Here is a 27055-nt window from a genome sequence, read left to right as displayed (position 1 = left end):
CCGCGGTACAAAGATTGTAAGTCTTCCAAAGGCGGCTCCGGTCGCTGGAATTGCAAGGAAAAAAAAATATATAAACACGAGGCGAAGGGTGGGGTGGGGGGAGGTTTGAAAGAAGGAAATTATATCTACTATATTGCTGCTAACTCTGCTGTACTTGTTACGTGGATTTCGCCCTGTACGCCTTTCGGTGCATAATTCTCGCACCCCAACTTACCGCTCTCACCGTCTTCGCCACTGCTCATTGTCTGTTTCTGTACTGGTGGAGGTGTGTGTGTGTGTGTGCCGATTCTATTGCCTAATAGAAGCGGGCCACGTTACGTTTGAGGTTAGGCTTTGTTGGGCAAGGCAAGGCGGGCAAGAAGGGAAGGCAAGGCGGTTTGTAGGTTACGACGCCGTTGCAGCACAATGCCAACGACGGCCGGTTCCTACTTCCGGAGTGCGAAAATGTGCATTGTAAGTGTGCAGCAGGCTCTCACGCATGCTTTAACACAAACGCCTCCCCACCCACCCCCCCCCACACACACACACACACACACACACATACACAGAGAGTGACGGAGTTTCGTGAAGGAATGAAGGTTTCGAAGTATCCGAGCGAGTGGCCGGAATTGTAGGTCAGCTTAATCGCTGATTTTTAAAACGGCTGGAGCAGTGGAATGTGCCTTGCCCTGGTAGCAAACATATTATCCACTAGTTTCGTTTCAAACTGTTCGTGATGCTCCATAAAACTTAGCTATCGGTAATGATTTACTTTAATTCATGCGAATGACGTATTATTGCTGCTTCCAACGACATGGAATCTCCGTGAAAGCTAGAATCCTTCGAATGGTTCCGAATCAGAACAGTAATTAATGCTCCAACGGGAGAGCTGCTGGATAGCCGCACGGATAAACGATTGGTCTCGTACGCGGTAGGTCGCGTGATCGATTCTCATACCGGGGGAAACACAATTGCTTCTAAAAATAAAACTAAATGATTGATATTCCATCGATTTTTGTGATAGTAAGACAGATGTTTCAAACCACACACACAACACACACACACGGTACCACAAAAAGGTATGAAATTGTATGGTAGAAAATAGTGTAATTAAATGACACTCTACAACATATGAGGAAACATTCAATAAATAGAAAACAACGAAACTTCATCCCCTTCATCGTACGAAATAAGACGACGACCCCCTCTTTCCACAACATTTACGATTTACTTAATTAGGTGAAAGTGTTTATGAATTATATTCAACAAAAAGAAAAAAAGGGAAAACTAAAACGATAAAATAACAGTAGTTTTATAAGTTATTTTTTATTGCCTACGTTTTGTAGCGCTTGCAATGTTTTTTTTCCTCTTCAACTGGTCGTGTTCCGTCTACAAGGCAAGCATTACTACTAACGCTGTTTGTTTTTCGTTATCCCATTTTATTGTTCAATGCAATAGTTTTTACTTTCTTTAATTGCCAATCAGGCTCAATTCTACCGAATGGTGGATGCTAATTCACCATTTCCTCAGAAATAGATACACCCGTACCAAATTTACCACAGACCGGCTCGGTGAGTTTCCAATTTCTCGCTGCATTAAAAGCCAGCAACTCGCTTCTGGAGAGGCGACCGAGCGGGGTGGGGTAAAATACGGAGAAAGAAAGGCAACAGCGAGGCGCACCATTCATCATCATGCGATCAAAGATTGCTGTTTGATTTGGGAAGCAGAAAGATTGCTTACCTTCGCTACCAATCCCTTTACTCTCCCTCTCTATGCCAGGGCACATCGTTGTCCTGTGTTTATAGGGTTTTCCAGGGGTTCTCATAGTTGTGGTACACTTTTTTATGTGAAGTGAACTACAAATGATGTAAATTGGACTTAATGGCACTCTTGTTGGACAAGCTCTTTGGAAATTGCTATTGGATTTGTCCAACCAGGGTGCTATAGAGTCCAATTCCCATTACATTAGGTTCATTTCGTGTAAGAAAGAGTCAAGAAAGTGTCCCACAGCTATGAGAACTGCTGGAACACCCTGTATTACCACTCAAGGCTTACAGCGCTCAAGGCTGCAGGCAGTCGACGGCGATCGTCGATTGTTTGACTGCAATTTGCAAAAGTTGGAATTACCTTAATGTAATATTTTATAAACACTCATCGGTCACGCCTGTGCTTTCAATTCAGCGCTTTCCATGCTAGTTCCTGCTCATTAAGAACGGAGGTACATCTGAGGTCAGATTTTGTTTTTCCGTAAAAAAAAAAGAATTTGAGGTAGAGCTTTTTTTTTAAGCAAACAGATCGAAATGCTCATTCTCAAATGTCACGATAATAGTGCCGGGAGTTTGGAAATAAAAATACAATTCCAACAAACGATGCCTCTTCCCAAGAAACACTCGGATGCTGCACACATTTCGAATGGCTTTTGGGTGGAAATTTGGAGTGAAAAATGCACATTAATACGTACGCATGATAGAGCGATACGTTTGAAGCGCCTGCCTGCACATATTACACCGGAAAAGACAATTTGAATAAATAACAATTTAGGAACGTAGGAATGATGGCCCCCTGCGGGAAAGCGCACATTTCATATCAAATTAGTAACACATATTTTACGATCAAATGCAAAACCAACACCATCGAATTGCGCTGATCTAATCAAGCGTGCATCGGCAAACGCGGGGTGACGCATGTTCGCAAAGTTTGACGAAACAACCACGCACTCACGCTGGGCGCTAATTTAATCACAATAAATGTCAATCGCCGCTGCCCGCCGGCCTGCTAACTGCACACGTTTCAACGCGCTGCAGCTGCAAATGCAAATCGTAAATGCAGGATTAGTTCGGGCGAGCGCCCGCGCCCCAAGCTTTTTTTTTTTTGTTCCTCTCCCTTTGCTGTCCACGGAACAGCGTTGTCCCTCCGGAGCAAGGTGCTGAAAAGGCTCGTCTCGCCTCCCGGGCCGGTGGGAAAAAGTAGGCGGCACACGTCGTTTTGCGGTCGTAAAAAAGTTTTCCTGACGCCTCTCGCGTGGAGGGCGCCATAAAAAAAACACCCCCGTGCCCCGTCGTTCACTGTTTTGTGAATGGGACAAGTTTTGCCGCGTTTTGCTAATTTAATGTTTGCATGCGAGACGAAGCGGATGAATGGGATTACTGGAACGGAATGATTGAGATGCTTTTACTACCAGTACTACTCCCTGCTGCCCCACGCCCCCCCTGTCCCGGGTGACCTTTTGCGATGCGCTTTGAGTTTTGTCCAGCCGTGTCCAGCGCTCTAGGTGACACAAGAATGACACCATCGCCCATCATTCATCGGTGTAATCGGAAAACGGGAATCCCATGCCCTTTAACCCCTCCTAAGCGGATGACATCATTGCAATTGTTTTATACGCAATTCGAGACGCGTACCGGCTGTACTAGAATCACTATTTCGCAAAGATCTTTACACCATTTTCTAAGTTGTTCTATTTATGCCCTTGGGCAGAGGAGAGGGCTTCGATCCGATCCGCAGCAGACTCTCCACTTATCAGTGCTCAGCTCAACCCCGCACACGGGGTCCAGCAGCCCGGCCCCGTTTTCCCCTTGTGTCCATTTTCGCTAGTTTTGTTCCACTTTTAGGCTAGTAGCTTTCTATTATGCGTAAAAGTTGCGCACGCCACTCGCCAACACAGGCATCACACGATGTGGGTCAGGCAGCATCGGCAGCACGGCGAGAGCGCAGCACACAGCCGCTAGTGGTGTGTGGTGCAACACACTCTGAAACTGCACATTCAGCTCACTGTGTCTCTGTGTGTGTGTGCAAATGGTTCTTATCGCAGTAGAAGAAGGTTGTTGTCAAGTTTATAGTGTGTGTGCTCTTCTTCGCTGCCTTTTTGATTGCAACCGTTAAACTAGATTGCAACGGTTTAGAATAAGGCCGATCGGCGGGGACACTCAGAGTGCAAAAGACCATCCCCGTCTATTGTTGCTGTTGATTGATGATTGTACATTTATAAACTGAAACTGATGTGATTTTATAATTTTAGAGGAAGGTACGTATAGTCTAATGTAATATAGGAAATAAGATAATACATCAATCAATGTGTATAAACATTTCAGAGAAACAGGTCCTACAGCTCTCCATGTTGCTCACATTTTCCATCCGAGATTAGAACTAGATACTGGCGCGCCGCTGCCTGTCTGCACACATAGACCTACCAATTGAACCACTGAGCCCGATCGGTACGCGTAGCGCTGCAAGCGTACATGAAGCACGCACCATTCACTCGCTCTTACTGGTGCGTTCAGTATCGAATCCCTAGCGCGCCATACTCCCGTTCACAAGCAATCGAAATCGATAACGAAACGATTTTAAGATAACATTCCCAAGCAAAGCAATAGCCAGGGAAGCATATACCTGCATATCTTTATAGTCGCACAGAGTTTACACATGTAATACTGGCCGGAGGGAGAGTACTGTTGCTGCTCTTCTTCTCCGATACGCTCTCCTCCCTGTCTCGCTTCTCTTAATGTTTATTGCTGGTTTGTTTGTTCCGATGATGCTATCAGTGGAGCACCACAGGCACTGGCAGAATCGTTGTAGAACAATCCACACGAAAAACGCAAACACCAACGTTATCGTTACAAGTGAGCCCGCACAGGAACCGTTGCGTGTGCTCCAGTTGCTATCGTACCCGATATGCTGCCGCCTGTGTTTCGGGCTGGTACGATCCTGGCTTCAGTTTGCTCTAATCCAAGAACTGGTTACACACACACACACACACACACACACACGTAGATCTGCTTCTTCTCCTTCTAAAGGTGTCTTCTTTTTGCTCTAACCGCAAAATCGAATCACTGTGGCTGTACCGGAAGATGGTTGCTGGTAGCGGGAAGCGTAATTAAAAATTTAAATAACACCAATCTAATCTTTTTTGTCCCACGCACACACACACACGCACACGAAAACAGGGCGATATCTTATCAAAGCGGATAGCCAAATCCTCTCAAGATATGAAACAGAAACAGTACAGTTGGAGTAAGAGAAACATAATAATAACGCAATCGCTTGTGCTTTTAGTGTTTGGCTGTTTCGTGGAACATACAAAAAAAGAAATAGAGGAAATGTTGTGCGCACTTTACTTCTCTTGGATAACCCCCGCTGCTCCCAATTTCCCCCCCCCCCCCCCTTATTTTATGTTTGTTGTGCCCTCCTTTCTCCTCCTATCTCCCCCTTTTACCTTCCCCAAACTTTGCTCGATAATCAATAGAAAAAGTGCTGCTCGCTGCTGATAACTTTGTATCAGTTTCGTTCTTCCGATACACACATGTTACATTATTACTTGCTTTTGCTATGTTCTGCGAAAGGTTTCTGGGTGTGTGTGTGTGTGTGTGTACATGAGTGTTCGGACAACTCACTCGACACACCGAGAAAAGCTGATAGACACGACCGTTTTGCTTATCCAGAAGAGATGAGAAAAAAAGCGGAATCGAATCCTTTTTTTTATTACAGCGAACCGTCTATCGTCTATTTCGGATCATTCGGTTGTCGTCCATCAGCGTATCGATTTGTTTTTTTTTTATCGCTGCAAATATGGTGGCACTCTTTCAATTTCACCGTTTGTGCTCTGTCCTAGACAAAATCAAGTAGGGTAGAATGGAACGTACACGTTTTCTGTAAAGCTGTCTCAAACCTTGTCATTTGAAATGAATATTTTTGTTGCTCGAAATGATCTTGTTTGGTCTAGAAGTATCGCAACTTCAGGAGTTTTTTTTGTCCCTCCAAACAATATAGAAAATCATAGAATCGTTATCATTTTATAATGTTGAAGGTCTGATGTTTTACCTTAAAAAAACAATTTCAATCACACATAAGCAAGCATGAATATGTTTCAATTAAAACCTTTTTCAAACAATGCGTCCAAACCGTTCCGTCCCAATGTCGTATCTACTGTGCGTTCACCTCTCCCAACAGTGTGGAAACTTACGTTCATCCCTAAACAAGTTCCTTATCACCCTTTTTTTTTGCTTGCTTGCTTGTATATTTAGTTTGTTGTTCCCTTCGGCTGCTTAAACACACAGATAAGGGCGCATTAACGTAGAACGTTTCCTTAATAAGAGCGGCAAGCGATGCAGGACGGTGGTGTGTCGCCTCTGTCTGTCTCTGTCGCTAAGAGTTACGCCGCCATATTACGGGTTCCGTGTCCTTCCGTCTTATCGAACCAGGGGGGGGGGGATATACTATTCTACTATTTACTCCGGTACGTTGCAATTTGTTTGCAAGAATTAATAAAACAAAAAAACATAATTAAAAAGGGAAAACCATTTTTAAACTCATTCCTAACTAGAAAGAACACACTAGGGCATCGCAGTGCCTGGAGCGTGTGGAAGTGTGTAGTAGTTTATGGGCTCACAGAACAGCATTCATACACACACACACACACACACGCATTATTATTTACATTTAGCCTTTGAGAATCGGTGTGATAAGACTCGCACACGGAGAGAGAGAGGGAGAGAAGTTGTGTTACAATATTGACAGAACGCTCGCGGAAGAACCCAGGCGACGACCCATTTGTGTCGCCAATACGATAGCTCTTTGAGGGCAAATATAGCATGTCTGTGGCTCTGTGTGTGTGTGTGTGTGAAGGAAATTGCTGGAGCAATGCTCCACGGTGGTGGTGCGTCACTAGTTTAGTCGCAAGCAGGATGGTGCCGAATGCTTCTGTGTGGACTCCCTGTAGGACATTGGAAATTTATTCTTCACACTGGAAATGTATACATTGGATTCTTCTCGGGCTCCCAGGCTCAGGGTGTCGCGTCAACGTCGCACGAAAATCGCCATCTTTCGCGCAACGGATTCGAATGTGTGTTTCTCGAGTTACAGCGTCGTCGCAATACAAGGTCGCAGAAAAACCAGAACATCGTCAGATACAGAAACCAAGAAAGACACACACACACAGACAGACATATTTATGTTTCTTCACGATGGTGGGGAGGGGGGGGGACATCGCCGATGTGGTTGGGTTTCTTGTTATCCACATACATATCGGTTCGTCGAAACATGATTGACCTCATTTGTGAGCTGTGCTGGTTTTATGTTGGGCTGGAGAGACAGATAGAAGGGTGGAAGGGAGAAAGATCGCACGAGAGAGAGAGAGAGAGAGGCAAAGAGAAGGTTGGTTGGGAGGGAGCAGTGAGGGCAGGAAAATGATATTCTCACCACTGTGTGTACCAAAGAGTTTTCCACCACCAGCATCAGTTCTCTCTCTCTCTCTCTCTATATCTCTCCTTCACTGCGTTACCCCAGTTTTGTTGCAGAAGGTTGCGGCGATGGAACTGGTGGGAGGAATTGCATTTATGCATGCTGCAGCTCCCCCTCCGTGTGCAGCAGCATACTTCTTAGGCCACAACATACTGGCCACTTTGTTTTGTGACCGTTTTTTTTTCCTGCCTTCCCCTCCCTACCCACCCTAAAAACCCTCCACCCACACATGTGAAGCATAAACTTGCGGAAACGGGCTTGCAGAAGGAAGGGGACATTGGAGTTGGACCTTTGGACCCGCCACGGTATTGTTGTCTTTGGTGGTGGTGTGTGGCTTTGCAAACTAATGACGTGACACAATGGGCGGCTACACTATTGTTCTTGCGTGGCAACTCGTGCAACAAATACACACACACATGCACTCATATGTTGCCTGTCTCCTCGGCTTCCCTGTTTTTTTTTTTTACGTCGGCCCTTAACCCAAGGTTAGCGGAGAGAGAGAGAGAGGGAGAACAACATGGGTTTGCATAAATATTTATTTGTATTATTTCACGTTCGGTTTAAAACAACAACAACAACAAAAACGAACTGACAAAAGCACAGCGGAGAGGGGAAAGCTGTGTGGAAGGGAAAAGAGAGCAGGGAGGAGGAGGAGGCAGAGGGGAAGAAATAAAGATACAATCATATTACAGTTGGGTTGGAAATCATAAAAATGTTTTCACATCACCGGGTAGCGAGGGAGAGGATGGGAGCTGCGAGATCGACGAAAGACGAAAGAGAATGAGCTCGTTTGCTGTTTGTTTTCTGTGCAGCAGCAGCAGCAGCAGCAACTGTTGCTGGTTGTTTTGCTTTTAATCATGTCCAGTTTTCTTCTGCTGCTTCTTTGCGCTCTTACCTTCATTAAACCGACTCCTCCCCTCCGAAGTTGTGTTGTGTAAGTGGCGCGCGCGCTCCCCTCCATGCACTTTATGAAACCTTGTTCACCCCCTCCCCCCACCCCTTTTCTGGTGTTAACAAGCTGAACAAGCTGTGCTAAAAAAAAAATGGTTTCGGGATATACCAGCAAACCCTACAGTGTGGGTGGAAGGAAAAACTGGGAAGTGATTAGCGCTTAGGGTTTTGGAATTAATTTCATTTCGAGTTCCGAGGCCCTCCCTCCCGAGAAAACGCAAAAAAAGCCTGAGAAAAACAAAAGCAAACCCCCACCAACACAACAACAAGACTGTTTTGTGTGCCGGTGCTGCTGCTGCTGCATTAGCCATTCATTGCATGTAATCAAACGGTAAATCATCAATCAGCTACAAGCTAACCGGTCCACCTTTTGGTGCGCTGTGCGTTGATTTAATTGTGGTGGATATTGAAAATCGCATGAGGATGGGAGAGAAAGGAAAGCTATTTTTACAAAAATGTGCGAAGAGAAGGCGTTTCCGTTGCTTGAGTGATAAAGTTGGAGCAGAATAGAAATCGGGTTTCGCATGCGTATTTAGCACCCGGAAAGTGAACAAATGTACCGGTGGTTGCATAACTGTGGGCGCTTAAGGTACGGGAGCTTGCCTGAAGGGTTGTTCTGCACGCCAATTTGGCACATTCCGGACACTCTCGCTGACGTGGTGTTGTCATATTGTGAACCCAATTTTTGATGTTTTTTGTTAAACTGCCAAATTGACAAACTTTTATTTACATTAATAAATTGTTACCCTGAAGGTATGCATTATAAGTTAATGTTGTATCTTGTCTCTTTTGTATGTGTTTCTTCTTAAATAAATTTAATGTTGCTGATGAAAGTCTATATTTATTGATGATGGGTACAATTGGAAAAAAAAATCGAATACGACTCCGATCTGACTCAAAAAACATCGGAAACGACACTGGAAGGAAAATACGCCCAGGATTATCCAGAGTCGTTTGAAATCGTCTGGAGTCCCCTGGAGTCGTCCGGAGTCGTCCGGAGTTGTCCAGAATCGTCCGGAGTTGGTCGGAGACAAAGTTGGTGGAGCCGACTCCTGCTGACTCCGGACGACTCCGACTCCAGACAACTCCGGATGACTCTGGACGACTCCGGACAATTCTGGAAGACTTCGGACGACTCCGGACGACTCCGGACAACTTCGGATGACTCTGGACGACTCCGGACAACTTCGGATGACTCCGACTCCAGACAACTCAGGCCGCTTCCGGACGACTCTGGATGACTTCAGACGACTCTTTCTGACTTCGTACGACTCCGACTTCAGACAACTCCGGACGTTTTGGGACGACTCCGGACGACTCCGCGCGACTCCGAACGACCTAGCGTCCGTTCTGCTCCGGACGATTTCGGATGATTCCGATTCCAGACAACACAGGCCGCCTTAGGCCGACCACGGACGACTCCGGACGACTCCAGACAACTTCGGATGACTCTGTCTCCAGGCTACTCAGGCCGCTTCTGGGCGACTCCCGATGATTCCGGAAGACTTCGGACGACTCCAGATGACTCCGGACTACTTCGGATAACTCCGACTCCAGACAACTCAGGCCGCTTCCGGACGACACTGGATGACTTCAGACGAATCTTTCTGACTTCGGACGACTCCGACTCCAGTCAACTCTGGACGATTTCAGACGACTCCGCACGACTCTGCGCGACTTCGGACGACTCCTAGCGTCCGTCCTATTCCAGACGACTTCGGATGATTCCGACTCCAGGACGATTTCAGACGACTCCGGACGACTCTGCGCGACTCCGGGCGACTCCTAGCGTCCGTCCTATTCCAGACGACTTCGGATGATTCCGACTCCAGACAACACAGGCCGCCTAAGGCCGACCTCGGACGACCTCGGACGACTCCGGACAACTTCGGATGACTCCGTCTCCAGGCTACTCAGGCCGCTTCCGGGCGACTCCGGATGACTCCAGGCGACTCCGGATGACACTGAACTGAACTAGTTATTCCGATTTTGTCAGAGTCGGACGACTCCGGCTGACTTCGGACGGAACTAGTGGTCCTGTTCGGAACAGGACTAAAAATAGCCGGAGTCGGATCGGAGTCGTGGATGCGCTCCAGAGAGTACACTATTAGTCTATATGAGATACAAGTTGATGTATCCTTAAGGAATTGACAAATGTAATTAAGTAGAGGAAATCTTAGTGTGACATTTACCTCGTCCAGTTTATTTATTCACTTTTTGTAACGCATTCAATTAATTTTTCCCCCCTAAATCGCCAAATTAACACCCCATTCACTTCGAGCTTGTGTGTGCGTGCATGTAAAACTGGAACGAAGTAACTGTCAAATCCAAAATCTTTGTATTAGTTAAAAAATGAGCTATACAACGAGCTGTATCCTTCATGAACCTTGGTGCAGCTAACAAATGTTTTTTGCCTAATGTTAGGCGTTTTTTGTGAGAAGCCTAACGGGGGGCCAATGTCATACTGTTTGCATAACGTCAGGCGGAGACAGTTGATTAGTTCATCAAATGTTTCTGTAGCCTTACATAGCTTGGAGGCTTCGTTACTTCCTGGCATTAAAACAAACCCATATCAACCAATACGAAGGTGGCAATCGTGGGTGGTACGCCAACTGCATCAACTATATCACACTAAGGTGTGCAACAGAGGTGTTTTGAAGTTGTTCTTCTAGTTCTCGTGAAATGTACCTGTGCCGGAACAGCATTGTCTTTTCTGCTGCTGCTTATCGAGGTAATGATGTTGCTTGTTACGGTGCAACCATAGCAATCGGCGCCTTTATTGCCCATCCAACCGCCGCACCACCGCAAAGACGTAACAATATTACACGCCCCGGGGTTTGCACTTTATCATCATCCCTTTACCGCATTGCCGCACCCGCCTTATCACAGCGGATTTTCCCTCTGGTGTGTGTTTGTTTCTTCTGGTTTTGTTTTCGCATCGCACTGCACTTGTTATGCGCGCACTCCCCCCTTTCCGCGTTGAGCATGGCACCAGAAACAAAAGTGCACAGCCGGTGTAACGCTTTGTTATTATCTGAAGTTGATTGTTTTGCGTTAATACGATCCGCGGCGTGACTAGTTTACTTGTATCCTGGGCGTTCGCGGTCTTGGGCGGGTGGAAAACGGCTGCCCTTGCAGACAGACGATTCGAATTTTAATCTATTTGTTACCTCGCCTCTCGGGCAGGATTTTATGTCTTATTTCATTCCGTCTGGTTTGGTCTCCGCCCGATTCGTGAGCGCACAGGTGTAAATGGTTGAGATGGTTTTTTCCAATTTGGCGACGCCGACACGACTCAAATAATAATAAAAAAAGGCATGAATGCGTTTGATGAAAGCAAAGATGACGGATGCTGTGACCTACTTTTCGCTAGCAATGTTCTCAAAAATAGCAACCGTAAAAAAAACCCACGAACCGCTGCTACAGAACGGTGTGAGAGTTGGCGTCCTCCCGCGCGGTAAATGCTTTTAGTGTAAAAAAAAGATAACAACAGACCTTTCTCGTTTTCAAAAAAGTTTTGGGAGGTTGTCGGTTGAATTTCCAGCGTGCGTAACACTAAGGCCGAGCGGATCCATACATCCTCCACACTGTCCTACTACGCACCTGAAGTGAAATGCATTGAGCTCACCACCATCAGGTCCAACAACACCAAGAATCAATCGCAACCGGCAGCTTTGTTGGTTGATGAAAAATCTTTCCGAACCGACGAGCGAAAGCATAAAGCGCAACCGTCCTGTCGAGTGCACACACGCCCATTTCCCGGGGATTTAGCAAAACTCTTGGCGGAGATGATTCTGCAGCGCTCGCTGATCCAGCGTGTTTGCATCTGTGGGTCGTAAAAGTGCTGCAAACGCGCGGTCCAATAGACCGTGCTGCATCCTTTCCTGCCCGTCATCCCGTCAGCGGTGCATTTCGTTCGGTTGCTCTGCCCCGACGACAAGATGAGGTCGCCTTTTACTGCCGTCTTATTGCGCTGCTCCTGCGAGCGAAGCATCGCCGAGTTGCGGGCGGGGCAGCGCTGGTATCCTTTGTTGTCCCCTTGTTCGACCTCGGGATGATCCCGGGGTCTTGCCAGTGCGATGTGAAGGTCAGCTATTGGAGCGACACGGAGCTATGTCCATGTCCGTTCGCATCAGCGGAAACAGGTGGAAGGAGCAAGCAGGAGAGAGCCCGAAGACGATTGCTGTCGTAAAAACTTTACTCGCTTCGTATAGTTTCGCGCATAAAGCGGGAACAAAGAGCACGCTGGCGAGCGCGAGAAATGGCGCAAGCGAGGGAGGAAGGAAGAAGAATGTATCATTAAAATAATAATAATAAAAAAAGAGCTTGCATCGCATTTCATTGCCCTGTGTTCGCTTTTTTATTAGGACGACCCAGGCAGGAGGAAAAAGTTAAGTGTCCGTTTATGCTTTCATTCTGAAGCGGAGTGTTCCCCCCCCCCCCCTTCCCCTCTTTTTTGCTGTTTTTATTGTCCCTCCTGCTCCTCACTTCCAGCCTGTCCTGTGCTAAATGGTACCAGCTGACCCGTTCGGTCGTTCAATGTTCAATTAAAATTAGCACAAGATTAAAATTCAATTGCCCGAGCGCGAACCGAGGAGATTGGGGATTAATAAGCGAGGCGAGGTTGCAGTCGCTGCCTGCCACCTGGTGGGGTGGGAAGATGACGGAAGAATTTAAGTGCGTACACCCGGGGGTGGGTGACATTTTCATAAGGATGAATTATCGCGCTGCTTACAGCTTAACGCAGCATATTAACGTACTATTAACCTGCCTAGTCGGGCCCGGGCGGAACAAACGGATAAAGAAAACACAAGCGTCAATCGTGTTTGCCAATGCTCGATGCCAAAACAATCCCAAGATCGGTGGCAGTGGATACCGAAACAACATACATTTAGTGGAGATAGAAAAAAAAACGGAACGGGGAAAAAAACATTAACTAAACAGGGCGGACATGGGAGGGTGGTGCGCAGCTGGAGCCTTCGGTTGACGCGTTCCAGCTGCAGCCGTCATTTGCGCGCACAGCCCTATTTGCATAAACCCTCTAATGCACACACCTCATTAACCTTTTGTGTTTTGCATTTGCCCACCAACTCGTTGCAGACGTTTCACACACCGTCGTTCGGCGACGACGAGTTCGACATACAGTCGATGAACAGCCACCTGCAGCACCAGCAACCGCAGCAGCAGCAGCAGCAGCAGCAGCAGCAACAACACCATCAGCAGCAGCATCCCCAGCAGCAGCAGCAGTATCAGATGCACGGCAGCACCCAGCAGCAATCCGGCCATATGGTGGGCCTGCTGCAGGACCAGCAGCAGTCCGGCTACGGCCAATGGCACCAAGATATGAACCATCACAGGTAAGGAACCAGGAACAATCGGTTAATCACAACCCGTCTTCTGCCAATAATGTTTTTGTGATCCAAATTTATTGAAGTTCGCGTTGGGACATATCCAAGATATTTTGGGGTGAAAAAACAGGTATCCTTTCATGATTTTCATCTTACGGTGGTTTCTCCAGTAATTGGGATGACTAAGCCCATGCAGTTCAGACACCAACTCCAAAGAGTTGAGACATGTAGTTCTAGGAATTGTAATATCTAGTTCTTGAAGTTGACATATGAAGTATGTGAGTTTGATATGATACAGTCCAAGAAGGTAAGATGTCAAGTAAGATGTCAAGACCATAAACACACATCTTCAATGGTTAAGTTGTCAATACAAATCAGCAGTGATGTCGCGTCCAGAAGGTTGAGATAACTCTCACAGTTGAGTTGTCAATTCTAAGGAGTTCAGATATTGAATTCAAGAAGTTGTATCATCAAGCTCAGAGGGGCTATCCAAGGAATTGATATATCTAATAGCAGAAGTTGAGATGCTAATTTCAATAAGCATACAATTCCAAGGGTTAGTTATAAAAATCAAGCAATTGAGAAGATTAGTTTAAGAAGTTGCGATCGTTTAGGTGCGATATCATTTTCAAAGAGTACCTAACGTCGAGTTCATAAGTTCAATAATCGAGATGTCAAGTCGCTAGTCCAAAAAGTTCAGAGTCCAACTTACAGGTCGTAACACTCCATGACGTAGTTACAGAAATACTCCTTGCCAAACTTTCTGGCATAGCTTATTTCAAATCAATGAATTGTTCGCAGTACATCATACATGACCATTAACCGGCTTTGAATTTGTATACTTCAGGAAGCAAGTCTCGTGCAATGGAAGCACTCTAGTAACAACAAAATATTAAAATAAATGGAATATCTGGTTTTAAATAAATCATTTCCAAAGCCACCCAACTATCAGGCAATGTTCTCCATCACTCCAGCTGCACAAAGGCACCAATAAATGGAGTTCCATCGATACCATTCCGGGAATATTCCGATTTCCAAGATGCATCCTTCGCCCGCTCGGGAGGGAAATGCGCGCCAGGCAACAAAAAAAACCATTGCAATGCTGTAACTAGCGATACGTTCCATTTGCAGCGTATGCAGATGGGGCTAGAACTAATCACCGTCCTCGGATGGAAGTTTGGAATTAGCCGGAAATATTTCAGTTGTACGATTTCGGTTTGATTTTGAAATCGAAATGTTGATTGATCGAATTACGGCCGCCCGGCAGTAGCCGAAAGCGAGCATTTTTGTTAGTCAATAATTGCGCACGATGAAAGTTAATTATCAAACTCTACAGCCTGCAACCGCAGCCAATCCCACCATCTCACGTGCGGGCTGGTTATGCTGGATTGACAGCTGGGGGAGAGGATAAAAAGAACCATTAATAATCTAATGCAACCATGCATAATAATAAATTCGCCACTGTCTAGCGCAGTCACGGGTTTGAACGGGGCGAAGAAAAATGCGCTCAAACTTTTCGAGCGAAGAATTTTATGGAAATTTACAGAATGTACTTGGGAAAGGTTGGGAGCAGCCCTGGATTGGGGATTTTTTATATCCCTGTTGGTCGAACAACTAGAGTGCGTCCGGTAGATGATTGATATTGCGTCATTTCTGCGTGCATCCATTTATGTCACATGAAATTACACTGAATCTGACGACGTCTAGCTAACGATGCCTGACAGCAGAGCTTACGAGAATTTCCCACCGGGCATGCAGTTTATTGTCGACTCAAGTACAATTCGCTTTCTGCCAGCCGGACCGAGAACAGGTTCCATTTTAAATCCAGCCTTTGCTTCCAAAAACACATAAAAGGATGTGTCGATTATCTTACTCGATCCATCTTCCTTGCACCTCGGCCACGGCCAGAATGGACCGGGAATGTATAAAAAAATAAATTAATCGACAGCGAAACAGCCCTGAACGCTGGCAATGCAGCCATCTCGATTGGGTCGTTGTAGTGACCCAGCTGCCCAGTCCGGTACATGTTTTGATCAAGGTTCTCGTATAAAATTATATGCTAGTGGCATTTGTGCTATTGAGCCATTACATTTATAATCTGTGCCTGTAAAATTGGTACGTAATTTTTTTTCTCCTTATTTTTACAACCCAATTACCCACCCGTCCAATAACACATGCATGGTCGCCAGTTATCTGCCTGTCGTCGTCCGCGCGTGGCGTGTTAGTATTCTCGAAGTAATTGGAGCTCATTAAGGATAAGATTGAGAATGATACCTTTTTTAAAGCTGAAAATAAAAGCTCTGTTAACTGCATGGTACTGTACGCAACACACACCTGTCCTTTGCTGCCTGTTTTGCCATTTCCCGTCCAATTAGTAATCGAATTAATAATGCGGCTGGAACTGGTTTATGGTCCCGGTCTGCGTTCTACCACTGTACGGCAAACAGTTGAGGCTTGGCCGCTGGGCACTGGAATGCAAAACAGCTCATCCTTTTTTTTTAACAGCTTTCCCGTCTCCAAACAGTCTACGGAATTGGTATTTCGTTAAAACATCCGGCCGTGTTGTGTGGCTGCGAGTAAGGCAGAAGAATCAAACAAACGCTTAAAGCTGCGATGCGTCCATCGAAAAGAACAGAAAATCACAACACGAATCGAATAAACCAGTGTTACAATTATGTCTTTGAAGTGCGATACCTAACCGCGGTATGTGATGGTGTAATACTCATCATACGCTTTGACATTTTCTCTCGTTTGATTTGCCACATACATGGAATGGCAACCAGATTTTAATCGCAACAAATGTCATTTGCTTTATTAAATAAATCTCTTCAAGCGGCTTTTTCCGTCTGCGGAAGATCAGATTTTGTTTTTTTTTCTGCGGAAGTTCAGAATGTTTTTTTCTTCAGATGTTTTTTTTTTGGGACTAGAAGGTACCACCGGCGGAACCGTATTGCTAAAAATGAGGAGATGATGCTAACGACACGAGAGAAAACACGCTTATAGTTTAAAGTATAAGTGTACCTGCAAAGTAAAGAGATTTGAACTGGAGACGTGTTTGTGTAATGTAACGACTGCTCGCGATGTCACTATCGAGTCAAGCTCTTTACTGGGAGTTAATTGCGGTATAAAAGCTGCCGCTCGACTTGCAAACCGAAAATACAATAATTGTTATTTATTTGTGTGTGTTTTTTTTTCGATCACAAAACTACAACAAAAAGCATTTTTATAACAAAAATCATAGAATAATGTATATAGCAACTTCAAATGATCGCATGATAGCTGTCCTCGACCTCTAGACTGTCCAGAAGCAGCTGATGAAGTAATCAATACGCGTGTCAAATAATTATTTCGCATCCAACAACAATAGCAACACCAACAAACCCACCCTAAGCGAACACATTTTTCCCTCACCCCCCCCCCCCCCCCCCACCTGCATTCCCTCTCCCGCGAAAGGTGTAGGCCGGACCAGGCGACAACAATCAAAACAAAACCGACGGGAGAGGGCACGAAACGAAAAAAGGCGCGAAAACACACTTTCACTCTTAGTGCGACGTGCAACAGGCAACCAAAAAAAAAAAAGAACAAAAATCGACCTTCCCTCCTTTTCCCGCCCCCGCGATTCCCCGTGAGCTGACCTTGACTCCCGATACACAATTTTACCGCTATTGCGTGGGGGGGGGGGGGGGGGAGCTCGTCGTAGGCAGCATCTTTCCAGCCCTTTATTCCAGCCGCACGCCCCGTGGCGTACTGCTCAGTAGTATTTTGCAAAACAAACCACACACATACACACAAAAAAAACCGGGCCGCGTGCTGCACCCCGTGGCGGTTTGAACCCTCTTCGCTTTCTCTCTCTCCTCACCCCGAAAAAAAAACACAAAAAAGAACAACCAAGCGACAAATAATAAACCAACAGTGGGGGGAGAAACCAACCTAAAAAAAAAATCTCCCCAAGCGGCGCGGCGCCGGCAACAACAACCGCACAACATCATCAGCGGTTTTTCAGCCAGCCGCTTCAGCTTCCGCCGCACCCAAACGGCCGGGGGTTGGGTGTCCGCGCGCGCGTAACATTTATACCTGTTACCGCCGTACCGTGCCTCCCCCATGCCGTGCCTGCTGCTTGCAGAGTGTGTGCGGGAGCGCGCGAGCGCCCAGCTGATCGCCCTGCGGGGTTGTTTTTTTTTCCCCCCCCACGTTTCTTTCGGATGCTTCCACACTTTTGGCCGCCGTTGCTTTAACCCTATTGCGTGGCATTTGTTCACCCTCTCTCTTTCTTTCTCGCTCTCTCTCTTCCACAGCCCGTACACGCTACAGTCGCCGAACCAGCCGACCTACCATCAGCTGAACGCTAGTCCGAACAACAATCCCACGCTGCACGTGATGCAGCCGCCCCAGCAGTCCCCCTCGATGGTACCACCCGCCCAGCAGCAGCAACAGCTGTCCCCTCAGCAGCAGCAGCAGCAGCAGCTCGTTGGCGGAAATGCGCTCAGCTTCATTGGGCGCTCGCCGCCCCAGAACGGGGTCGGCCAGGGCACGGAGAACGGCACCACCAGCGACGACAGCGACGACACGATTCCGGTAAGCGACGCGCCAGCATAAATAATTGCCCCACACACACACACACACACACACTGTGACGTACCGTACCGGTTGACCCACTGCGTGTGTGCGGCGTGCGTTTGAGAACGAAAAAAAAAAAAGGATTCGCGTCCCTTTTTTCCTTCGGAACTCCCGACGCCCCTCCCGGCATACACGTGCCGTGACACCTTTTGGGGCCAGCGATTTTTGATCGTTCGCTTCGTTCGCTTTTCACAAACACACACACACAATCGCGCGGGCCCTCTTTTTTGTGTGCGGGTGATTTGTATCCTGCCCCGTTTTGCTGACCTTCTTGTTTTTTTTTTTCTCTATTCTCGTCCCATCAACAACAACAACAACAACAGGCAAACTCCCTGAAGCGCCCATCGTCGGAACCGTCGTACGGGGAGGAGGCGCTCGTCGGGGCGGCCGGCATGAAGGCATCGGCTGCGGCTGCGGCCGCGGCCGCCGCTGCCGCCGCCGCCGCCAAGAAGCCCAAGGTCACGAAGAAGAAGAAAAAACGGGATCCCAACGAGCCGCAGAAGTAAGTTCGAGGCATGAGCGGCCTCCTAGGCCCTTTTTTGCAAAGCGCTTTTCCAGCTGATTGGCGGAGGGAAAGCAAAACCCATAAAAAGACACCTAAAGAGGAAGAAGAAAAAAAGAGAGACAACAATTTGGACAGCAAATAGTTCTGTTTTTTTTTTTTGCATACAGTGCAACTCTTTTTTTTTTGCTTTCCGTCTTTTGGGTGCTTTTTGTTTCGTTCTTCTGTGCACTATACAGGGTTTTGCAGGGGCTCTCACAGTTGTCGGACACTTCCTTGACTCTTTCCTATTGGAAGTGAACTTCGTATTGTGGGAATGGGACTCTACGGCACCCTATTTGGTCAGGCTCCTTCGGAAATTCCTATTGGATTTGTCCAACAATCGTGCCATTGGGGTCCGATTCCCATTACATTAAGTTCATTTCACTTAAGAAGGAGTCTATAAAGTGTCCCACAGCCATGAGAACTCCTGGAAATCCCTGTGTTTAGCCACAACCTTTACTAACCTTTGCTTCAACCCGCTCCTTCCTCCTTCTGCCAGGCCCGTCTCTGCCTATGCGCTGTTCTTCCGCGATACGCAGGCAGCTATCAAAGGCCAAAACCCGAACGCCTCGTTCGGCGAAGTTTCCAAAATCGTCGCCTCGATGTGGGACGTGCTAGCGACGGAGCATAAAAATGTAAGTATACGCGCACACACGCGCACGTAATAGTGTAGTTTGGTGGTGTTGTGGATAGTGGTGAAAGTGTGTGTCGCCATTTGAAAGAAAAAAAACACACACACATACACGCGGTCCAATATGCTTTTAAATTTCTAATCAACTCAACACCACGTTTGTCTGTTACGTTTTTCGCTTTTTGGTGTTTTATTATTTTTTTTTGTTTATGTCCTATTGTTAAACCCGATTTTCTGTTCCGGCTCAGCAAAAGGAAGAGAGAAAAAAATGGAATGGAAGAGGAAACAGGGGGCGGCATGGGATTTGTTTCACCGCCGTCCCTCACACGCACGTTTGGCCGTGCTTGCGAGAGTGGCGCGCGAGCCACTAAATTTGTGTGCTTTCCTTTCCTTTTTTTTATTTGGCTTGCTGATTGCCACATTACAAAACCATCGAAATTAGCTATTTAAAAAATGCTTTAACCCCTTTAACGGGACGTCGCGTATGTGTGGTTAGCGGAGCGCTTTTACCGCTCCTTAATTTTTATTACTCGTTTGTTTTATGCGCTGCTGGTGTATTAATGGTGTAGGTTTTTTTTTCTTTCCTTGTTGCTTGCATCGCGCCTTTAGTTTTTTTTTTGTACATGACATGTTTTTTGTGGCACGGATCATCCTGTTTCCGCTCTTATCTCTCACATGGCTGATTTCTTAATTAACGATTAATCGCGTGAATGCGTATTGAACAGCTCGACGTTTCGGGTTTCCCTTTTGTTCTATTTTTCGCTTGTGCTTGTGCTTGTGGTGCTTGCTCGAGGTCAATTGCTTTGTAACTGATCGGTAATGAACCGTAGCTCGTTGCGAGAGATGGTTTAGTGTCGTGCCAACCACTTGGACTTTCACACCGCTGGTCGTCGGTTCAAATCTCTTACTAGTACATCGTTACAATCACAGCAAATTAATGAGGCATACAAGCGAAGAAGAAACAAATCTTAACAATGTAGGGGAGAAACTCGACAAATGCTGTATAAATAACTTTAAAACAAAAAATCTCCTTAAACCCTGTTTTTGTCCATCTCAGGTGAGAGAAATCTGAAGACAAAAGAAAACCTGAAAAGAAGTTAGTAATCAAAACTAGATTACCTTTATTCTTATTACCTTTGTGCCATAGATTTGTTTTAAAACCCAAAATCTCTGCGAAATGATTGTGTTGTTTACTTACAGTTAAACAATGTTCAAAAGCACCTTACTTTACTTGGCTGGTTTACTTGGCCTAGCAAAACATATTGTGTTGCTATTCGGTTATTTATTTCCAATTGCAACATCGTCTTTCGCCGTCCGCAAACGACATGCGAATAAATAATTTCTGACAATGTTATTCATCCACGCAATAAATCAACGAATGTGTTCGATCAATCGTGTTTCGAAACCAAAAACGCCATCTGTTTTTTGTTTTTGTTTTTTTTTGTCCTCGCCACCTCGCCCTGCTTTTACTTTTGGAAAGTTACATTCGCCCCCCCCCCCCCCCCCCCCCCCCCGGCTGCTCTCTAGAAGAACTAGAGTGCAGGCAAGCATTACTTTGCGGCACACTATGTTGGGCGGACAAAAAAAAAACACTCACATAACATCATCCCAAAAATGTTATCAGAGCAACGAACTTGCTCCGCTTATTTGGCTAAGGATAGGATAGTTAGTGTTTGTGTACGGGCGTCTTCTTTTTTTTCGTATGCTTCAAACAACCACACACATAGAGCCACACAAACCATTTCGCGCATAGGGATTCACTCTATCTCGTTTGCTAGTATCTCGCAATCGGCGGTCTTATCGTGGTCTCTTTCGCGACTCTGACAGCAACAGCACCCTCTCCACTCCCCCTCCCCCTCCCCCCCCCCCTCCCTTCCAAACCCTAGGGGCCGGGAAGAATGCGCCTGAAAAGCAAAACAGCGGCAACGGGTGAAAAGCGGAACGGGGAAATGTTTTCAAGCAAATATTGATCTACCACTGAATTCGTGATACAAGAATTGCTTTCCCTCGCTGTGGGGATGGGAAGGTGGGGCGGGTGGGACAGATTTCACCATTGCCTTGGCTCTCCATTGCAGTGTGCAGGGGAAGGCCGGGAGGACGTGCAGCAGCTGGGGTGGAAGAATCCTTTTTGTAAAGAAATGAAATTCAATTGAATTTGCAATAATCTTCCTCTCACAAGAGGTTCTCATTAGGGCGCAAAAGTGAAGGTGAGGGCAAGGGCGCAGCAAGACGATGGAAACCTTGGAGACGGGGGACCGAGGGAGGTGGGGAAGGGAATGGGGAGGACAGAGAGTACCACTTCTAATCATCTCTTCCATCTTGGCCGCACGCTGGTTGGTTCTGTTTCGATCGCTCTCCTTGTTTCTCCCTCGCGCTCTATCCTCTTTGTCTCTTTCGCTCTCTTTAAATTCCGAAGTTTGGAATCCGATTACGCTCCAAGAAGAAGGATCCCTTCGTGTGTAGCATACACACACACACACACACACACCCTTCGCCATTCCCTTCCGGGCGGAGGAAGTCATAGTGCTCTCTATAGATCTCCCTTGCCCTCCCGTTTGGCTTGTTTTTGCAGGGAAACAATAACATCGACACAGAGCGAAAATAATCCTCCTTCGCACATTCCTCCATTCCATCCCGCCATCGAACAAATAACCTCTCTCTCTCTCTCTCTCGGTGCTCAATCGATCGAATCATTAGGCAGATGTGGCACAGAAACAAACGAACCTTGCTTATCAGTTCGGGCGGCTTTCCCGCCCGTTGTATACAGTTGCTGTTTTAACCGACGCATTGATAAGCGCTTTCGTGGTGCCAACCGCTCAGCGTACGGGGTTTTTGGTAGGACACACCCGACGAGCGTGAGATCGAATCTCTAATGCGCACCCGCCGCGTTGTTGTTGATGGTGTGTTACACTTCTCTAATTTTACTTCAACAGTTTTTTCAGCGAGTCGGTTCGAGTTCTTCTCTAGCGATGAGAGAAGAACACAACACCACCACATTTTAGGTGCGTTGAAGACATCTTAGACATCAAAAAAAACAAAAAGGAAGAAAACATGAAAGCTCTATTTGATCAAATCACACTCCTCCACCTCGTGCGCTCGCCGTTCTCTTTCCCTGTTGTCGAATCGAGATGAATAATCGAGAACACCATATATGTGTGGAGAGGGGGGAGTAGTGTAGAAAAGAGACTTCGGGAAAACAAATGCTTTTTAAAAAGCAAAAAAGCCAATAGAAAGTAACGTTTGAAGCATAAACACTAACACACACACATGGAGAGCAGACGCGCTTCGTATACAGAAAGATAACAAATAACCCAAAATGCACTCCCCTTCCTCGGTGGCCGCCTGCACTTCCTCTCGGGGCTTTTCGATGATAACCATCGTCTTTGCTTTGGCGAAACAGCGCTGGGGACTGGGAGAGCGAAGTGTATGCAATTTTATTTGCTCTGCTCGTATGTCGTATCGCTATATAACATAACGAATTTCTCCTCCTGCCCACCCACCCACCAGTGTGTCCTTTTAGTGCACGTCCCACTGCTCCCTGGCTGCTGCTCCTCCTGGTTCTTTATGATGAGCTTTATATTGTGAAATTTTCGTTTAAACAACCGGCTCCTCGTGCGCTAGTCGGGAAAAAGTCTTACATCATGTTCGCTGGCGAAAACGAAACCGCCACTCTTTCTCTCTTGCTCTCTCTCTCTCTCTCTGTCTATCTGTCTCTCTCTCTATCTCTCTCTCTCTCGGGGCAGCAGGGTGGAGTTCGGTAGGAGCGCTTGGCTGTGCTTCTTCCGCTCGTGCTCCTCCGGCTTCTTGCTCCGTGCGGTGCGGCCGCGAGCAGAATGGGGACATGCGCGCGGGCACGGGCCACCATTTTACACATGTCTGCCCTTTCCATCACTGACTTTGTGATGGGGGGAGGGTCTGGGGGTTTAGTGGGTGGTTAGTAGAGCAGATCTGTTCTTATCCTTGTGGGGTGGAGGCGCCGCTGAACGGGGTTGTGTGCCCTCATGGCCACACACCCACACACACACACGTACACAGAGAGAATCGTCGTCGTTGGCGCCGTAGTAGCATCATTCTGCTTCGCTCTCGTGCACTTATGTGTCTCGCTTCTACTAGCCCCACTCCCCCCCCTCCCCTCTTTTTGCCCTCCCTTTACCCCTCGCAACCCTGGGAAATGGGAAAAAGGTATTTCATTTCATCCTTCCAGCTGCATCTCGCTCTCATCCTCTCGCAGTACGTACACACTAGACACACACACACACACACACCGGCTCGGCAGCACTGATAGTAGCATTATGTATGCAACCCGAATACAAGACACGCCGACGACATAAAATGAGAGAGATAGAGAGAGAGAGAGAGAGAGAGAGAGAGAGAGACAGAGAGAGAGAGAAAGAGCGACTCAAAGCTCCCATCACATCAACCGGTGGGAGCGGGGGTGGGGGGGGGGGGGGGGAGGGCGAGGAGAGCGAGACGCGGGAAGTGTGGAAACATTTGCAAAGTTTTTCAATTTAATTTTCAAGATGAGAATCACTCTTTTACTTCCTCATCATTTTGTTTCACTGCTCCAGTTCCGTTACCTTCTTCCCGTCGGTTGTTTCTTTCTTCTTCTTTTTTTTTGTTTGCTGACTTGCTTCATTTTTGCTATGTTCGGTGATTAAGTGTGTGTGTGTGTGTGTGTTTGTGCTTTTTTCTTCATTTATCTTGTATCGTTTGCTGCGTTTCTCCTTTTCTACGATGTTCCCACCGGTTGCAGGAATGTGTTACAACAATTCTACAACGAGTTTGTCTGCACTGGTGGCTGTTTTCTAGTTTTAGCTGTAATTTATCTTGTTTTTTTTATGTTTATCTTTGAACCGTTTACTCCAGTTAATAGTTTTTTGTTTTGCTGTGTTTTGTTTTGTGAGTAATTTTAACGGCCTTTGAACTGTTTGCTCATGTTTCAATGCCTTCTTCTTGTTACAGGTTTATAAGAAGAAAACGGAAGCTGCTAAGAAAGACTACTTGAAGGCTCTCGCCGCCTACCGGGCGAGTTTAGTGTCAAAGGTAACATTTCTGACTGATTTCGCCGCTGCTTGCTAGACTGTCATTTCTCTCTTGCTTACCTATACAGGGGTTTTCAGAGGTTCTCATAGTTGTGGGACACTTCCTCGACTCTTTCTTATAGGAAGTGAACTTCATATGTTGGAAAATGGGCTCAATGGCTCTTTTTGGCAAGATTTCTTGGAAATTCCAATTGGATTTGTCCAACAAGGATGCTATAGAGTCCAATTCCCGTTACATTAAGTTCATTTCACTGAAGAAAAAGTCAATAATGTGTCCCACAGCTATGAGAACTCCTGGAAAACCCTGTAAATCCATTTTTTGTCCCCCAAAAAAATAATAATAATAATTTAACTAAACTAAAAACAACAGGGAACCGAAGGCGAACAGCAACAATCACCGCAACAATCAATCTACTCCCCTCCGCCACAAGCAACGCTGCAGCAGAATCAACAACCACAGCAGCACCACCATCAGCAGCCCCAACCGCCACCCCAGCAGCAACAACAGCACCAGCTGCAACCGCAGCAGCAGCAGCAGCCGCAGCAGCAGCAGCAGCAGCAGCAGCAGCAGCATCCACATCAACAGCATCCACATCAGCAACAGCAGAACAATCATCTGGTGAATCACTCGAAGCACTCGCCCCAGAACGGACCCTCCGTGGCGCAAGCTCCGCCGCCCGGCCACCTGCAGCACATGCAGGGACTGCAACAGGCGCAACAGCAGCAGCAACACTCAAACTATGCACCGTCGTACGCATCGTCGTACAAGCCATCGCAGCAGCAGCAGGTACGTTCATTTAGTAGTTTTTTTTTTTTTGGTTGTTGTTAAATTTTCCGCTGCTGCTTGTACCTAGGGGGGGAAAGGGTGTACCAAACGCAGCGTGGTGTGACAATTCCTCTATCCCACACACTCACCACTCGGCGTTCTTACTCGAACTCGGGCGCGGGCTTGAGAAACATGTGTTTGCCCTAGGTTCCGGCGGTTGCCCAACTGCGGGCGACCGACTGTTTTCAGCAAATAGTTGCGCTACTCCAATTGCTGCCACCCTGCCCGGGCGCGGGAACTATATTTTGCTGATGGGCTGTTCCTCGGCGTCAATATTGATTTTCCTTGTGAGGAGACTTTCCTTGATTTGATAAAACCCTGGACGCGAAAACATCCGTTCGCATATTTTTGACTCCCATCGGCATATTGTTGGGGGGCGGTTAACGCGATCTCCTGCCCGGTACGGTCCTGGTTTCCGTACTGTGGTCAGCTTTGCACTTCAAAGGTAAGCCCCGCGTAGCGTACCTCCTCAACCCTGCGCTGTGGCCATTTTTTAAGACAAACAAACTGAAGCGAGCACCAAAATCGCGCCAGATTTTGTTAAAATGCCACGTTTTTGTTGACGCGTGGGGGTGCAAAACTATATCTATAAAGCAAGCTCACACGCGCTCGCGTAGCCGCCTTTTGATCCCCTTGTTTAGCTGCTGCGGAGAGACGGTTTTCGGCGAGTCGTTCTTCGGCGGAAGGTGTTTATTTGCCGCCGTGAAGTGTACGCAAAGCGCAAAAAATAAATACAACTAACAACGAGGGTTTGGATGTACGCGTTGGAAGTATACTTACTCTGTACGAAAGGAATTTGTAGCAGAATCAATGGGTTTTGTTTGAGTATTCGTTCATGATTCGTGATTCGTTGTTATGGTTCGTTCAGAGTGTGCTGACAGAAAGAAATTCTAATGCCGACTGAGTAACTGAGAGTGAGGAATGATTTAATTCCAATTTGTTCATTTTTCAATCATTCATTCATTTACGATCGATTATTATAAAATGAAATGATTCAGTTGGACTGTTCAAACGAATCATTGGGAGTTAGTTCTACAACTACGTTTATTGAAGAATAATATGAGCTGTACAAAAGATTCTATAACTCAAATGAATCAGATGATTCAAACATATAAACGGAATCAAGTCAATTCCTTTGATTTGAATAGAATCAAATCACTCCAAATAGTTCGACAGCTTTTGAGTGATGTTTGAAGAATCGTGCCGAAGATTGAGTGCTTTTTTTTCGAAATGGTTCACTTTTAGTATAAAACAGAATGAATCAACTTGACTATGCAGAAATATCTGTACGAATCAGCCCACTCCACTCTCACTGCGCAAGGCCAGGCTAAGAATTGATTCGATAAACAAAAAATGTCTTTCCCGAAAACCGGTATGAGGCACCATGATACACATAATCACGTTTACTTTTTCAACATAAATAATGGCGCCGTTACAAGCAGAACCGACCGGCCGCTAAAGGGGGTAGGGGGTTGGTTACGGGCTGCGTCAAAGTGCAGGAAGGTCAGCTCGCTTTATCACCGTGCCGCTCCAATGCATTGCCTTGAAGTTTTGCATACATTCGATTTATGAGCGGAATGAGCATTCATTTTTGATCATAAACCTTCGTCAATGACAACGGCTAAGGAGAAATATACTCTGGTTTTTTTTTTTTTTGTAAAGTATTCTTACAAATCAACAACAGTGAAAGCTCGGGACTGCAACATTAAGCAAACCCCCCCCCCCCCCCCCCCCCCCCCCCCAATATCGGATGCGAGACCGGGTTGAGATGCGGTAAATACGCGCACACGAAAGCAAAACTCATAAGTAACTTGTCCTTCGAATTTGTTTGATTTAAGCATCGCTCCCCCTCCGGACACATTCTTCTCGCACCGAACCCCG

The 27055-nt window shown here is 46.6% G+C and overlaps 1 protein-coding gene across 2 annotated transcripts in view; it reads left to right on the top strand.

Moving 5' to 3' along the window:
* LOC120959398 (TOX high mobility group box family member 3-like) overlaps positions 1–27055 on the top strand; it is a 55487-nt gene that overhangs the window by 12835 nt on the left and 15597 nt on the right. For both annotated transcript variants that reach the window (XM_040382718.2, XM_040382726.2), the window contains exons 3-8: positions 13267–13523; positions 17810–18089; positions 18455–18633; positions 19175–19310; positions 24269–24349; positions 24719–25135. In XM_040382718.2, coding sequence (XP_040238652.2) covers positions 13267–13523; positions 17810–18089; positions 18455–18633; positions 19175–19310; positions 24269–24349; positions 24719–25135 — 1350 coding nt within the window. The remainder of the gene's footprint in view (positions 1–13266; positions 13524–17809; positions 18090–18454; positions 18634–19174; positions 19311–24268; positions 24350–24718; positions 25136–27055) is intronic.

The sequence above is a fragment of the Anopheles coluzzii genome, chromosome X (assembly GCF_943734685.1).
Source record: "Anopheles coluzzii chromosome X, AcolN3, whole genome shotgun sequence".
Lineage (NCBI taxonomy): Eukaryota > Metazoa > Arthropoda > Insecta > Diptera > Culicidae > Anopheles > Anopheles coluzzii.
This window is presented reverse-complemented; position numbering and strand designations above follow the sequence as displayed.